Source organism: Coregonus clupeaformis, chromosome 10, assembly GCF_020615455.1.
Source record: "Coregonus clupeaformis isolate EN_2021a chromosome 10, ASM2061545v1, whole genome shotgun sequence".
Taxonomy (NCBI): domain Eukaryota; kingdom Metazoa; phylum Chordata; class Actinopteri; order Salmoniformes; family Salmonidae; genus Coregonus; species Coregonus clupeaformis.
The window spans coordinates 38,874,834-38,890,712 of record NC_059201.1 but is presented as its reverse complement, the minus strand read 5'-3'; the positions used below and the strand labels follow the sequence as shown (position 1 = coordinate 38,890,712).

The following is a 15,879-nucleotide window of genomic DNA, read 5'->3' as shown; positions in this document are numbered from 1 at the left end:
ACTAATGTGGTTATAGAAGTAATGTATAAATAGTAGAGAGCCAATAGAGGGTTCCATTGAACTATTATGTTTTGTTGGGCATTTGAATGGCATAAGGTGAAATCTGTGTGTATGAGTGAATTCAACGGCTGGTATGAATGGTAACCGGATACTACTGAGTATTTGGTTTGTTGATGTTGAATGGAAGATTTGAAGCGTGGTTGGGGTTAAATAGAAATACTCACTTATTCAATAGGGAATGGGTGTAGGGAGAGAGAGTTTTTCTGTGTATTAAAAGTTGAATTAGATAGCTTTAGAAGTATTCTAGATAGGTCTATGAAAATATGTTACAAGTACGAATGACATTATTTCCTAAGAAGGAAGATGATTAGGGCAGGTCCCCGCGCCTCCCCGTTGTGTAGGAAGGAGCAGGGGGAGGGGTGAGAGACAGTACATAGTTCAGATGATAGGAATATCATTAAATGTATGCTTATCAACGATATCAAGTATTTGTTTTATTAATTAGGGCCGAATCAGAGAGAACAGTTAAAGAAATTGAATAGCGAACTGAAATGGCGATAGAGCTGTGAAAATTGAGTTGAGGACAAAGGAGAATAATTTATTGCTCTGGTTAGCGGGAAAAAATAGAGGGTCCAGCGAGTTAGATTGAGCTGTAAGATTTCAAGTAGAGGTCTAAATACTTGACTGGAAGGAAGTGCTTTGATAAATTAAAATGGTTATTACTTTATTGTATAGGTTGGGTAACACCAGTGGTGTATGAAAATAAGTGGTGAATTCTAAAACGATAATTTGGTTTCGTTACGTGAACAATGGGATATCGTTTTTACTATTAGGATGATGGATTGAATAAACATTGGTTATAAGTATGACGTTATTAAACAATAGGTTTATATTTTAAAAACATAAATGCAACAGGTTGCAATGATTAAATTAATAGAAAGGGGTTATAGGGTTATATTAGAAGGTGTAGTGAACTTAATGAAACGTGGTATTATATAGTGTCTTCCAGGATTGATGGAAGTCTCCTATAGCATTATGTTAAGGGGATGCCTGGGATAAAATATAATGTCTTACTTACACGGCGTATGTGATTGTATTGGCTAATGAATGAAATATGACATTTACAGGGGCAAAAGGAACAATAAAAGGGGAGACAGATTTTCCTATGGTGTTGGTAAAATAATTGATAATGGATCATTTGAGATGAGATCACATGGAGCAGATTTAGGGGTTCAATAATCATTGTGAGATTAGTTATGAGGAATTAGATTGATACAAACGATTATTGATGAGTTAGGACTGGGGATATCTGTATCATGTTTTGTGTGAGCTTACCATCTTTAGATTACTGAGGGTAATTGAAGGTTGACAAAATGTATAACCAGGAGAAAGAGATTAGCTTATCTCATTGGAATGTTGCCAAGGGCTAGGGGGAGCAGTAGTGAAGTTAGGCAGTATTTAGGTTGTGAAAGGGAGCTACCAAATTAAGTGAGGCCTGGCTATCTTTGATTGTTGTTTTTCAATTGGGTTTTTCAAATAAAAAACAACACACCCAGTATGATGTTTATAAAGGGTTGTTATGTTGAATTTAGGGGATTTTCAACAGTTCATAGGTGGTGTTTACTATGCTGTGGGATGGAACGGTTTGTTGGGTGATTTCAATGGCCTATGGGATCTGTTTTGACTTTCTGGTGTTGATTGATAATCCACACTGGTGGTTCTGGGGGCATGAGAGGAGGACTTTGGGATGGTTTATTTTATCAAATTGAGGGTAATTTATAGTGCTGTGAAAGGTGTGAAGAAGATTATAATTTGGTAATAATAGGATTTGAAACATTAAAATAACAGAAGAGGGAGAGAGCTTTCCCTGAATGAAAGATACCTGTTGCTAGTCAATTGTACTAATCTTGGATTACTTTTACGGGATAGAAGTAAGTTGAGATATTATCAAATGTTGTCATTTACATTTCATTTTTATTATGCTTTAATAAACAACAAGTTGGTATTTGAAACTAAATTAATACAATGAGCTGCAGTAATCAGAGGAAGGCACAATCTAATGCGAAACAGCTATTGCCTAGATCATTGATTTAGTAATAAGATCAGGAAGATAGTAGTAATAGGAAGCTGGATAGGATCATTTAAGATAGGGACTAGCTGTCCAGAAATTGATGAAGAATGATGAGCTTTTTGGGAATGATAGACTGCTGTAAAGCTTGGGTACTCCATTATGTACTGCATACTGGTAAATTAAGTGATCTTATCTATGGGAAGGCAATGGCAGCCCATGGTAAAATCATTTGGAACTCTGAGGAGGAAGAACAATTTATGAATAGGAAAAAGTTGCTCACTTCCCAAACAGTCTTAGCTTTTCCTACATATAACAGAGATTTTACCCAAATGGTAGAGAGTAAAGATGGATATGACATTGGTCGTGATTTAAAGATGGTGATGAGGGAGTTTTTTTTGTGGGCTATTAGATATAACTGGGTTAATCACGAACATAGTTTTTTTATTCTTTGTTGCTAGGCAGAAGACTTAGGTGACCTAGGGTCGAAGTGCTTGCTCTTACTTCAATCCATGGCTGTCTTTTGTCTCTCTTCAAACATTGTGAAGGGAGCGGCACCAGGGTTGAGCAGAGTTCAGGCTAAAACCTGTCTCTCCTTTGGTATCTTCTTGATTGATTACAGCATGAAGGGGGGTTTGTGTTAGGTTTGAAAGATTTAAGTATGGACCTGTCATGTCCAACCATCAGTCTTCAGGTCAAGCCCGGAAGAGCCGGGGTAGAACACAGTTTGAACTAAACATGAGTGTTTTTACAAGATAAGAGATTGATTGATTGGATTACTATTGATTCTGAACTGAATGAAAGTCGAATTTAGCCGCCATAAAAGACAAAGGAAGTGGGAGGAGCAATAAAGAAGCAAGGGACAGTCTCAAAAATAAATAAGGGATGGCAATTGGATGATAAATTACCAATATTACCTAAGTGATTGTTTAGGTAGGTGGTAATATTGACACATGAGCAGAACCATGTGTCAAGAGGGGGGAAGAGGCTAGTGGTAGGATTAAATAATATACGAAGGAGAGGACAAAATACTTTTAAAAAAACATTTTTTTTAGATACAGTCTAGAAAGAGAATACTGATGTGAGCGGTATGTCAGAGGTTTTGTGCCCCACAGGTGAACTAAAGGAGAAGGTGACCCACTCTATCTAACCAGGTGACTGGTGAGCATCCAGTCCCTAAAGAAGAAAGACTGGAAGCAGGCCTGTTGGCAAGGGCCCTATCAGGTTATATTGGTCACTGCCTTTGCCATTAGAATAGCAGAAAGAGCAACCTGGGTCCACGTTACCCACTGCAAAAAGGTAAGAACACACCACTGAACACACACAGAGTTAGAGAGAAGAACTGAAACCAATAGGGTCTGGGGATCACCTCTGTTAACGAAGATCTCCTACCCCGACCTATCATCACTGTAGTGTGTTCTCAGGGTGTGAGTATGGGGTGATACCAAGCAGAAAGACTGAGGACAGGAGAGGGTTGGCGGTTTTTGGGAATAGGGGTAACTTGAGCTGCATCATAGTCTCGGCAATGGTCTTGATATGTCAAGATCCACCACCAATTACGCTATGCCCTTACCATTGTTAAGAAGTAAAAGAGAAGAGAAGCGACACGACATACTGACCGTCAAGGACGAGTGGCCTACAAAATGGGAGTCAGAGAAGGGCAGACTGTCGGATTCAAAATAAGGGTTAGGGACGTAGCCAATGGGTGGGGTACATGTCAATAAGCAACTTGGGATTATAAAATCCCATTATATTCGTGTTCGGCCCCCACGGCGGATTGTTCCTAGACTCAAGTGTTTAAACACACTTGGGGACGGGAATATGAGACCGGGCGGGACTGAACATCCAGATGGGGGGTAAAGAGAAACAAAGACATCACCAATTATCAATTGGAGATAGTAGCCATGTGATTGACTTGAGTTCAGAAGCACAGGAGAGAATTCTGAACCTTACAGCCCCTGTAACCGATGTGTGGTGGGCGTGTGCCAGTAAAGGCAGTATAAGGCAGAGAATACCAAAAGGGTGGCTGGATACGTGCGCCCTGGTTCTACTGATTCAGCTAGTTAGAACTAGTCACCAGGAACCAAGGAAAGGGTTAAACAGACGTAGGAGGAGTTTTAACGAGAAGGAGAATAGCCCTATTTAGATGGATGCGATTGGGATACCAAGGGGGGTATCGGATGGATAACAAGCTATGAAAGAATTAGGGGAAGGGTTTACTACCACGTTCTTTTGGTGGTTGGTGGGTGACAATAAACAAAATTGTGAAGTGGATTAATTATATCTATTACGACCAACAACGATTTATTGGCGGGACTAGGGATGCAGTAAAAGGGATTTCTGAAATTATCCGCCATCCCACTCATGACTTAGTAAAAGAGGTTGGCTCTAGATCAGGCAGAAAGGGCCAATGTCTATAGAATGATAAGCCATTGTTGCACATTTATCCCTAACAATACCACACTGGATGGGACAGTCACCAGAGCTCTTGCAGAATTAACTGCACTAAGTGAAGAATGAACTGAGAACTCAGAAGTTAGTACATCGTGGATAAGGTGGTTTGATGAAATGGTTGGTAAATGGAAAACCATAGCAGCCACCATCTTAGGGGCGGTCAGTGTTTGTATGGGTATTCTTGTATTATGTGGTTGTTGTCTTGTTCCCTGTGTCCGAGGATTGGTGAGTAAGGCGTTGGTGAAATGCAGTATCTCAACAATGATGAGAGATGGACCGACTCCGGACTCTGACCAGGGGAATGTGAAAAACGATCCTCCAGGCTTGGTGGATGACGAGGATTTTGACCCTGAAAGACCGCCATTGGATGAAATGTTTATTAGTTCTGACGTAATCTCTGAGATTAATCATGCTTGTAAATACATTTATCCTGAATGTGAAAACATTTAGTCAAAGGGGTGGATTGATAGATTAATTTGTATTTTAAGAATAATGACTAAAGGATTTCACCCCAAATACAGTATAAATGTGTGAACGGTGTCAGAGTTATAATGTAGTGTCAACCCACTAACAGAGGGGGGGAGTTAGAAACTGTTGAAAGCATTCCAGGGTGAAGGGGACTAAGAAACGGTTTATAGGTGGGCGGAGCAAAGTGCCTTTGTGTGTCAAGGGATATAAAAGCTGTATGTATGTTTTTTGGCGCCAGAGCTCTCCATGAATAAAAATACAGATCATTCTTGCTGGTTACGGACCTTTGTTTAATTCATGATTATACCAGAGAATGTACACCCTCTGGGAATTATTCAGAGCATTAAGAGTGATTAATTAGAGATAGAAATTCTCGTGACAGATGTGTATATTCTATGGTTGTCATTCTAGTATGTATAGTTCTATGTTGGCCGGTGTGGTTCCCAATCAGAGGCAGCTGTCGCTTGTTGTCTCTGATTGGGGATCATACTTAGGCAGCCTATTGGCACTGTTGAGTTGTGGAATCTTGTTCCTTGTAAGGTATGTTGTGTGTTCTACCTTGGACTTCACGTTTCGGTTGTTGTTTTGTCGTTGTGTTTAATAGTTAATAAACATGTACGTATATCACGCTGCGCCTTGGTCTGACCCGTCATTCAACGAACGTGGTCCAGACCAGACCAGGGGCGCAACAGGGAGGCGGAGAGAAAGAGGTCGTCTCGCCCGGAGCCGGATCTTTGGGGGGGGGTACTGTCACGCCCTGACTCAGGGGACTCGTATATGTTGAGTCAGGTTGTGTATATTCTGTGTTGTGTATATTCTATGGTTGTCATTCTAGTATGTATAGTTCTATGTTGGCCGGTGTGGTTCCCAATCAGAGGCAGCTGTCGCTCGTTGTCTCTGATTGGGGATCATACTTACGCAGCCTATTGGCACTGTTGAGTTGTGGGATCTTGTTCCTTGTATGGTATGTTGTGTGTTCTACCTTGGACTTCACGTTTCGTTGTTTTGTCGTTGTGTTTAATAGTTAATAAACATGTATGTATATCACGCTGCGCCTTGGTCTGACCCGTCATTCAACGAACGTGACACATTCACGCTTATAGTCTACTGCCGTGTGCGCATTGCTGCACTTATAATGTGAAGAAATAGCCAAATAGTTTATCAACATTTTAAGCTAAACGTTCTGATCTGTTGCATCAGTCTCATTGCATTTAAAAGTTTTTTTGATACAACGTGGTTGTATTAATTTGGGATCTATTGTCCTACAACTGTCCCAGTCTGTTTGAATATATTTTTTCTTGCACAGAATGACAAGTTGACCAATAGAATAGGTCAACATTTGTACTATGGGGGGATAGTAGATTGACATAAGCTAGCTCCTTTTACTGTTAGTTACTCATCTTGTTGGCTGACAAAGTAAATGTGGACAGTTCTTCTAACATCTTCAATATGCGCCTCGGAATTCGATAAGAAGGACGCGCGCCGTTGCATCCCCGATGCGTCTGTTTTCACTAGTAGCCTACTTCGGTGCTGTGAGAAGGACCCGATCATGTAACGGACATTGGCTAATAAGAATTGAGATATCCGAGAGAGCCATGTGAGTGAGAAGTGCTTCGGAGCAGGGCGATTGGCAGCCGAGAGAAGGGAATTGTAATTATTATATTCAGCCCAAGGGCACAACGGCCACTTTGGCAGCAAGGCATGGATTTTTTAGGGGGCATTACGGCCACACAAGGGGGCAGCGACGGTCATGGCAGTAGATGCCGCCGGGAAATTAAAGGCCTGAGTTAGGGAATATGGTGCCATTTGGGACACAGCCTAGATATTCTGATGGCCCAGATAGATGATCATAGAGTCCTCCTCTAACCTCTCTCCCACTCCACGGGAGCATAAGTATTTGTTTACAGAAATAAATCATTCCTGGAACACAACGATCAGCCCTGACTTGCATGAGCCGAAACAGTTTGTTATCTATCTTCAATACTCCACTGGTTTCTTCTACGGGAGAGTGTGACACTTCTAGGATTTGAAGAAAGGGTGCTTTACCTGTGTGTCTGTGTGTGTGTCTGTGTGTGAGAGAGAGAGACCAGTGTAAGAGTGTGTGTGTTGTTTGTAGAGGGTGACTTGTTGGGTGTGGGTTTTGGTTTTCTGCTGCTGAGCCTCTCCAGTCTGTTTGAGGGAGGTTACATCAGGACATGAATGGAGGAGGAGGCTTACCCCTTTGTGGCTCCTTCTCCTCTCGCTCCCTCCCTCTCTCTAGGCTGCCTTTAACCTCTATTTCTCTCCACTTTTCTTTTCCTCTCTCCGTTTCTATCTGTGTTTAATCCCCTGTTTGTTCTTCACACACTTCTAGACTTTAAAAAGTATTTATTTCAAATGGACAGACACATACTTGCTAAAAACTGATTCACATTCTTCATTTGGACTGGGGTGAATACGGTTGTTCCCCGGGGGCAGGGTTGTGGGGTAACTGATTACTTTTTTTTTAAACGAACTAATCAGTTACATTACCAGCAAATATATTGTAATTAGATTAGATGTATTTATTGGATTACTTTTAAATTCAGAAAGGATGTTCGCAAAAAAAATACATTATGACACATTTCTGTTTTCTCAATGACATTCAATTCATCATTGAAAAAAGGCACAAGTTTAAGTTTGTTCCACCTGAGCCAGTCTGACCACAAGGCAGAGACCACTATGACGACACACCAAATGTGTTTGATGGATCCTTTTTGTCTTCTTCTAATGCCTCTTAAGGGGAAAGTCATCCAAAAGTAATCAGATTACTTTACTGAGTTTGGGTAATCCAAAAGTTACATTACTGATTACAATTTTGGATAGGTAACTGTAACGGATTACATTTAGAAAGTAACCTACCCAGCTCTGCCTGGGGTAGGTATCAATTCTATGAAACACCCACATTCCATGTTCATAGTCTTATTATGTAAATTATGGGATTATAAAGAATAGCTTGTTATGAAGCCAACATCCATGCCCTTCTAACTCTGCCCAAGGCTGAACAACACCACCCAAACTGTAGCACTGCTGCTGACACGAGCCTTTTACTTTCAGCACTTATATTGTGAGTCTGTAATGTGCATTGTACCTGAAACAATTGACAGCCTTGGTCACTGCATGCGTCAAGGGCAACTTTCGCCAAATGTGACATGGCAGCCCTGAGAGTGAGCAATATCCAGCCACAATCCTTGTCGCAACACGTGTAGGTTGTATCGCCAACCATAATGCAGCAAAGTCAACAAGTTCTGATCTGAGGGTAGGCTTATATGGAGGCAGCCTGATAGTAATAACTGTAGCCACTTTGTGGCAAAGCAGCACCTGTTGAAAAGCTCCAGGTAGAAGTCACCTGTGGACACAGATCTAGGATCAGCTTCCTGCTCCCATCCTAACCCTAACCACCAGGATGAAAATACTAAAACGATCTTAGATCAGTGTCTAGGGGCAACTTCACCCTACTCCTGACCTAAATGTGTTTGTGTGTGTGTATATATTGTGGGTGTTAGGTACAGCAGAAGACACATTTCCATTTTGTATAATAAAGTATTCTGTTTCTACATCAGCGTCTAGGGCAGTTGTGTCAAACTCATTCTATGGAGTGCCTAATGCCTGCTGGTTTTTGGTTTTTCCTTTCAATTAAGACCTAGACAACCAGGTGAGAGGAGTTCCTTACTAATTAGTGACCTTAATTCATCGATCATGTACAAGGGAGGAGCGAAAACCCGCAGACACTCGGCCCTCCGTGGAATGAGTCTGACAAATGTGGTCTAGGGGAAACTTCACCCTACCCGTGTAAACGAAGGCGGACAATGAGGAGGAGAAGAAGACTTACGGCTGGCATAGCTTGACCAGGTCCTGGTCTGTGGTCCCAGGGTGAAGACCGCGGATGTACAGGTTAGTTTTACTCAGTTGTTCCCCACCCCCGACACTGTTGTTGCTGTTGGGACTGGGGGGTGCCATCTGGTGGCTGGAGGACACATAGGCCTGCTGGAAACAGAGAGAGATGGTTATATAGGACACATACGCATGCAGAGAGAGAGACAGGGAGAGACAGAGAGAGACAGAGAGAGACAGACAGAGACAGACAGAGAGAGACCGAGACAGAGAGAGACAGACAGAGAGACAGAGGAGTTATATAGGACACAAACGTATGGTGAAAACACGAGAGAGAAAGAGCGAGAGGGAGACGGTTATTTGTCAGGGGTATTCAAATCCGTGCCTGGATGTCCGGCGTACTGCTGGTTTTCTGTTCTACCTGATAATTGCACCCACCTGGTGTCCCAGGTCTAAATCATTCCTTAATTAGAGGGGAATAATGAAAATCAGCAATGGAACTGACTTTGAGGTCCAGATTTGAATTTGCTTGTTATATATCATATATCTATTTCATGAAGGCACTAACGCTCCTCAGGTCTTCTGCTGGACCACAAAGATGATAAATGATTTAGAGTCATGATTTTGGAATTGGAGAATCTAATAAAAGGGTGGGAGTGGGAGTTGGTATATTCCTATCTTTCTAGCCAGTGTGGGAGTGTATTCAGTTCAGGTACTTTACATTTTCATAAATTATTCATAGCATGCTTTCAATTGTTACAGCTGTTACCTTTCAAAAGGACTAAAACTAAAACCCTGGTTTTTAGCGAACACAAATGGTGGGTTGAGAGACATGCAATTGTGTGAGAGCAGCATAAAACGATAGCACACAGCCTTCATGTCAAAATTCACCAATACTGCATTCTGAAGTGAATGTGGGGCCTCTTTGCTGCCTAGGCCATATTGGGAAAACGGGCCTCTTTCTGCTTACTCCATATTGGGCAACTGCTCCTTTTTTCTCTACCAACTTCCAAACCGCAGAAAATTCCTTTTCTTTGCACAGCGAAACCCAATGATTCAAAGAACAACATACACCAATATTTGGTTAGTTTGATGGCGCTGAATTCTGTGACGTTTGTAAACACTGTTTCCTTTTGTTCTTTGTGAGAAGTCATAAGCTGTCTTTTCTCCCATACCACACTGGAGTGCTTTAAAACACAACACAAACATCTGGTCGGGCTTAGTCTTTTATCTCAACTCCACAACACCCACAGGTTCAACTCAGTAGTTCAAACTTTTACATTTTAGTCATTTAGCAGACGCTCTTATCCAGAGCGACTTACAGTTAGTGAGTGCATACATTTTCATACTGGCCCTCCGTGGGAAACGAACCCACAACCCAGGCGTTGCAAGCGCCATGCTCTACCAACTGAGCTACAGTCTCCCTCAGTTAATTGTGTCCTCAACAATACAGCATAGCTAACCTTTGCTCGACTCCCTAAAAAGAGCCAAAATAGTAAACAATTAAAACTGTGAGGTCAGCTCAGTCCACAATAGGTCCAAGATCCGTACATTCATGAGCACCGTGCTTACATATGTCACAGCAAAGGGGAAACGAGGAGACAGGAGAGCTCCCAACGATGATTAACAAAACACTCTTTTGGGAAGAGTTCCCCGTCTGCTGAGCCTGGCACAGAAGAGCAGCATTCTCTGACCTGCTATCTGTTTATAACAAGCTGCTTAATGCATTCATAACAGCTCTATTCCAGCCTATAACGACTCTCCCTATAGCACTTCAGCAGCATTTTGAGTGGTGCTACAATAGCCTATGGGGAGGATCAGTTATTCAACACACTGAGTCGCTACACACAAACATGAAGAGCTCTTGCCCAATAGTCAAAACATCACAGTTTCCCATGAATGAGTCTGGAATAGTTGGATTCAAGAGTAAATGTTTTAGCTTCACTTGAGTCCACTAATTTTTATTTAAGTGAAATCGTTTTCTTATGGCAGTAATAATGGTTTGAGTACCGTTGGAATGAGTGTTCTTTCATTAAGTTGGAGATTTATTGAAGTTGCTTCCCAGGAAAGAGAGCAGTTTCCAAAACAAGTATATTGATGCAATAACACAATTTTAACACAACAACGTTACACGATGCTTTTAACAATCTCAAATAAACATTCCTTCAACAGTAAATAAACACCAGTGGCTAGAGGCTGTGACCGTTTGTCATTCTGTGTCACGCCCTGACTCTAGGGACTTGTATTTGTTGAGTCAGGGTGTGTATTTTCTGTGTTGGGTTTGTCTATGTTAGTTTCTAGATCGTTTAGATCTATGTTGGCCAGGATGGTTCCCAATCAGAGGCAGCTGTAGCTCGTTGTCTCTGATTGGGGACCATACTTAGGTAGCCTGTTGGCACTAGTGGGGTGTGGGATCTTGTTCCGTGTAAGGTATGTTGTTTGTATGCTACCTTGGACTTCACGTTTCGTTTGTTGTTTTGTCGGGTGTTTATTTAGTCGTTAATAAACATGAATGCTGATCACGCTGCGCCTGGGTCCTTCTCGTCTATAAACGATCGTGACATTCTGAAAGAGTTAATGAGTGTGTGTGTGTGTGCACCTTCGTGTATGTGTGTGAATCAACTCATGTTTTAAAAATCAAATTTTATTGGTCGCATACACATATTTTGCAGATGTTATCGCGGGTGTAGCAAAATGCTTATGTTCCTAGCTCCAACAGTGCAGTAATACCTAAAAATACAAAACAATACACGCAAATCCCAAAAAAGAAAGGAATTAAGAATGATAGAAATATTAGAACGAGCAATGTCAGAGTCCGGAATATACAGTAAATATGTATGTACATGATGCTGTGTATATAGACATTATGGAAAGTATATGAATACAAAAGGTGTGTACAGCAGTAGTTATATAGGATGAGCCTTGACTAGAATACAGTATATACTGTACATACAGTGTCTTCAGAAGGTTTTCAGCCTGCATTTAAAATTGATAAAAAGTAGATTTATTTTGTAACTGGCCTACACACAATACCCCATAATGTCAAAGTGGAATTATGCTTCTAGAAATGTTTGCTAATTAAAAATTAAAAGCTGAAATGTCTTGAGTCAATAAGTATTCAACCCCTTTGTTATGGCAAGCCTAAATAAGTTCAGGAGTAAAATGTTGCTTAACAAGTCACATAATAAGTTGCATGGACTCAATAATAATAATAGTGTTTAACATGATTTTTGAATGACTACTTCATCTCTGTATCCCCACACATACAATTATCTTTAAAGGTCCCTCAGTCGAGCAGTGAATTTCAAACACAGATTCAACCTCAAAGACCAGGAAGGTTTTACAATGCCTCGCAAAGAAGGGCACCTATTGGTTGATCGATAAAACATTTTAAAAGCAGATATTGAATATCCCTTTGAGCATGGTGAAGTTATTAATTACACTTTGGGTGGTGTATCAATACACAGTCACTACAAAGATACAGGCGTCCTTCCTAACTCAGTTGCCGGAAAGGAAGGAAACCACTCAGGGACTTCACCATGAGGCCAATGGTGACTTTAAAACAGTTTAATGGCTGTGATAGGAGAAAACTAAGGATGGATCAACAACATTGTAGTTACTCCACAATACTAACCTAATTGACAGAGGGAAAAGAAGGAAGCTTGTACAGAATAAAGGCACTAAAGTAATACTGCAAAAAATGTGGCAAAGCAATTCACTTTTTGTCCTGAATACTAAGTGTTTTATTGGGTTTGTCCCAAACATAACACATTACTGAGTACCACTCTCCATATTTTCAAGCGTAGTGGTGGCTGCACTTGTTATGGGTATGCTTGTAATCATTAAGGACTGGGGAGTTTCAGGATAAAACATTTATGGAATGGAGCTAAGCACAGGCAAAATCCTAGAGGAAAACCTGGTTCAGTATGTTTTTTACCAGACACTGGGAGATTAATTCACCTTTCAGCAGGTAAATAACCTAAAATACAAGGCCAAATCTACACTGGAGTTGCTTACCTAGAAGATAGTGAATGTTCCTGAGAGGCTGAGTTACAGTTTTGACTTAAATCTACTAGAAAATCTATGGCAAGACCTGAAAATGGTTGTTTAGCAATGATCAACAACCAATTTGACAGAGCTTGAATAATTTTTTCATGACTAATGGACAAATGTTGCACAAACCCAGGTGTGGAAAGCACGTAGAGACTTACCCAGAAAGACTCACAGCTGTAATCACTGCCAAAGGTGCTTCTACAAAGTATTGACTCAGGGGTGTGAATATTTATGTAAATTTGATATTTCTGTATTTCATGTTCAATACATTTGCAAAAATGTCTAAAAACATGTTTTTACTTTATAATTATGGGGTATTGTGTGTAGATGGATGAGAAAAAAAACATTTTGAATTCAGGCTGTAACACAACAAAATGTTGAATAAGTCAAGGGGTATGAATACTTCCTGAAGGAACTGTATGAAGTGGGTAAAACAGTATGTAAACATTATTAAAGTGACCAGTGTTCAATGACTGTACATAGGGAAGCCGTCTCTAACGTGCAGGATAGACTACCAGTGACTAAAGTTCAGGGCAGTGTACTGGGCGGAGGCCGGCTAGTGGTGACTATTTAAGTCTGATGGCCTGGAGATAGAAGCAGTTTTTCAGTCTCTCGGTCCCAGCTTTGATGCACCTGTACTGTCTCCGCCTTCTACATGGTAGCGAGGTGAACATGCCGTGGCTCCGGTGGCCGAGGTCCTTGATGATCTTCTTGGCGTTCCTGTGACACCAGTTGCTGTAGATGTCCTGGGGGGCAGGCAGTGTTGGGCTGACCGCACCACCCTCTGGAGAGTCCTGCAGTTGCGGACGGTGCAGTTGCCATACCAGGCGGTGATACAGCCCGACAGGATGCTCTCAATGGTGCATCTGTAGAAGTTCATGAGGGTCTAAGGGGCCAAGCCAAATTCCTTCAGCCTCCTGAGGTTGAAGAGGCGCTGTTGTGCCTACGTCACCACACTGTCTGTGTGGATGGACCATTTCAGGTTGTTAGTGATGTGCACGCCGAGGACCTTGAAGCTTTTCACCCTCTCCACAGCGGCCCCATTGATGTGGCTGCTATTTCCTGAAGTCCACGATCAGCTCCTTCATTTTGTTGACGTTGAGGGAGAGGTTATGTTCCTGGCACCACTCCGCCAGGGTCCTCACCTCCTCCCTGTTGGCTGTCTCGTCGTTGTTGATAATCAGGCCTACCACTGTTGTGTCGTCTGCAAACTTGATGATTGAGTTGGAGACGTGTGTGGCCATGCAGTCATGGGTGAACAGTGGAGGTGTTGTTGCCTACCTTCACCACCTGGGGTCGGCCTGTCAGGAAGTCCAGGACCCAGTTGCACAGGGCAGGGTTCAGACCCAGGGCCCCAAGCTTAGTGATGAGCTTGGAGGGCACTATGGTGTTGAAGGTTGAGCTGTAGTCGATGAACAGCATTCTTAAATAGGTATTCCTCTTGTCCAGATGGGATAGGGCAGTGTGCAGTGCAATGGCGATGCATCATCCGTGGATATGTTGGGGCGGTATGCAAATTGTAGTGGGTCTAGGGTGTCGGGTAAGGTGGAGGTGACATGATCCTTAACTAGCCTCTCAAAGCACTTCATGATGACAAGTGAGTACTACGGGGTGATAGTCATTTAGTTCAGTTACCTTCGCTTTCTTGGGTAAAGGAACAATAGTAGACATCTTGAAGCAAGTGGGGACAATAGACTGGGATAGAAAGATTAATTATGTGTGTAAACACTCCAACATGCTCTGAGGACACGGCTAGGGATTCCGTCTGGGCTGGCAGCCTTGCGAGGGTTAACACGCTGATAGAGGAATTATGATTATGACTAAAATTGTTAACCCCAATACTGATGATGACTGTGTGAACTGTGTTAGGGTTATCATTATGAACCCACTAACAGAGGGGGTGAGTTAGAAACTGCTGCGACAAACATTCCAGGATGAAGGGGACTGAGAAACTGGTTAAAGGCCTCCTAAAGGTGAGCGGAGCAAAGTGCCTTTGTGTGAAGTATAAAAGCTGTATATGTGTTTTTTGGCGGCAGAGCTCTCCATGATTAAACATACAGATCATTCTTGCCGGTTGTGGACCTTTGTTTAATTCATGATTAAACCAGAGCCTTACACCCTCTGGGAATTATTCAGAGCATTACGTTTGATTAATTAGAGATAGAAATTCTTGTGACACACGCTTAAATGTCTTACTCACGTCGGCCACGGAGAACGAGAGCTCACAGTCCTCGTGAGCGGCGGTGGCCCGCGTTGGCGGCACTGTGTTTTCCTCGAAAGGGCGAAGAAGGTGTTTAGCTTGTCCGGGAGCAAGGCATCGGTCTCTGCGACGTGGCTGGTTTTCCCTATATAATCCATGATTGTCTGGAGTTCCTGACACATACGTCTTGTATCTGAGCCGTTAAATTGCGACTCCACTTTGTTTCTGTACTGACATTTTGCCTGTTTGATTGCCTTATGGTGGGCATAGCTGGACTGTTTGTACTCGTCCATGTTCCCAGTCACCTTGCTGTGGTTAAATGCAATAGTTCCCGCTTTCAGTATTGTGCGAATGCTGCCATCTATCCACGTTTTTTGGTTTGGATAATTTGTAATCGTCACAGTGGGAACAACATCCTTTATGCACTTTCTGATGAATTCAGTCACAGAGTCAGTGTACACTACCGGTCAAAAGTTTTAGAACACCTACTCATTCAAGGGTTTTTCTTTATTTTTACAATTTTCTACATTGTAGAATAATAGTGAAGACATCTAAACTATGAAAGAACACATATGGAATCATGTAGTAACCAAAAAGTGTTAAACGGGACTAATATGGACTTGGTCTTTTACAAAATTTTACAAAAAATCTTCTGTATATATTATTCTACAATGTAGAAAATAGTAAAAAATAAATAAAAACCCTTGAATGAGTAGGTGTTCTAAAACTTTTGACCGGTAGTGTACGCCAATGTTATTCTCAGAGGCAACCCGGAAGACATCCC

General features: G+C 41.8%; 1 protein-coding gene across 4 annotated transcripts in view; it reads right to left on the bottom strand.

Moving 5' to 3' along the window:
* Positions 1 to 15,879, bottom strand: part of LOC121575191 (RNA-binding motif, single-stranded-interacting protein 2) — a 55,126-nt gene that overhangs the window by 27,783 nt on the left and 11,464 nt on the right. For 3 of the 4 annotated variants that reach the window (XM_041888141.2, XM_041888139.2, XM_041888142.2), the window contains exon 2: positions 8,841 to 8,995. In XM_041888141.2, the coding sequence (XP_041744075.1) occupies positions 8,841 to 8,995 (155 nt within the window). The remainder of the gene's footprint in view (positions 1 to 8,840; positions 8,996 to 15,879) is intronic. The other variant, XM_041888140.2, reaches the window with a different exon arrangement.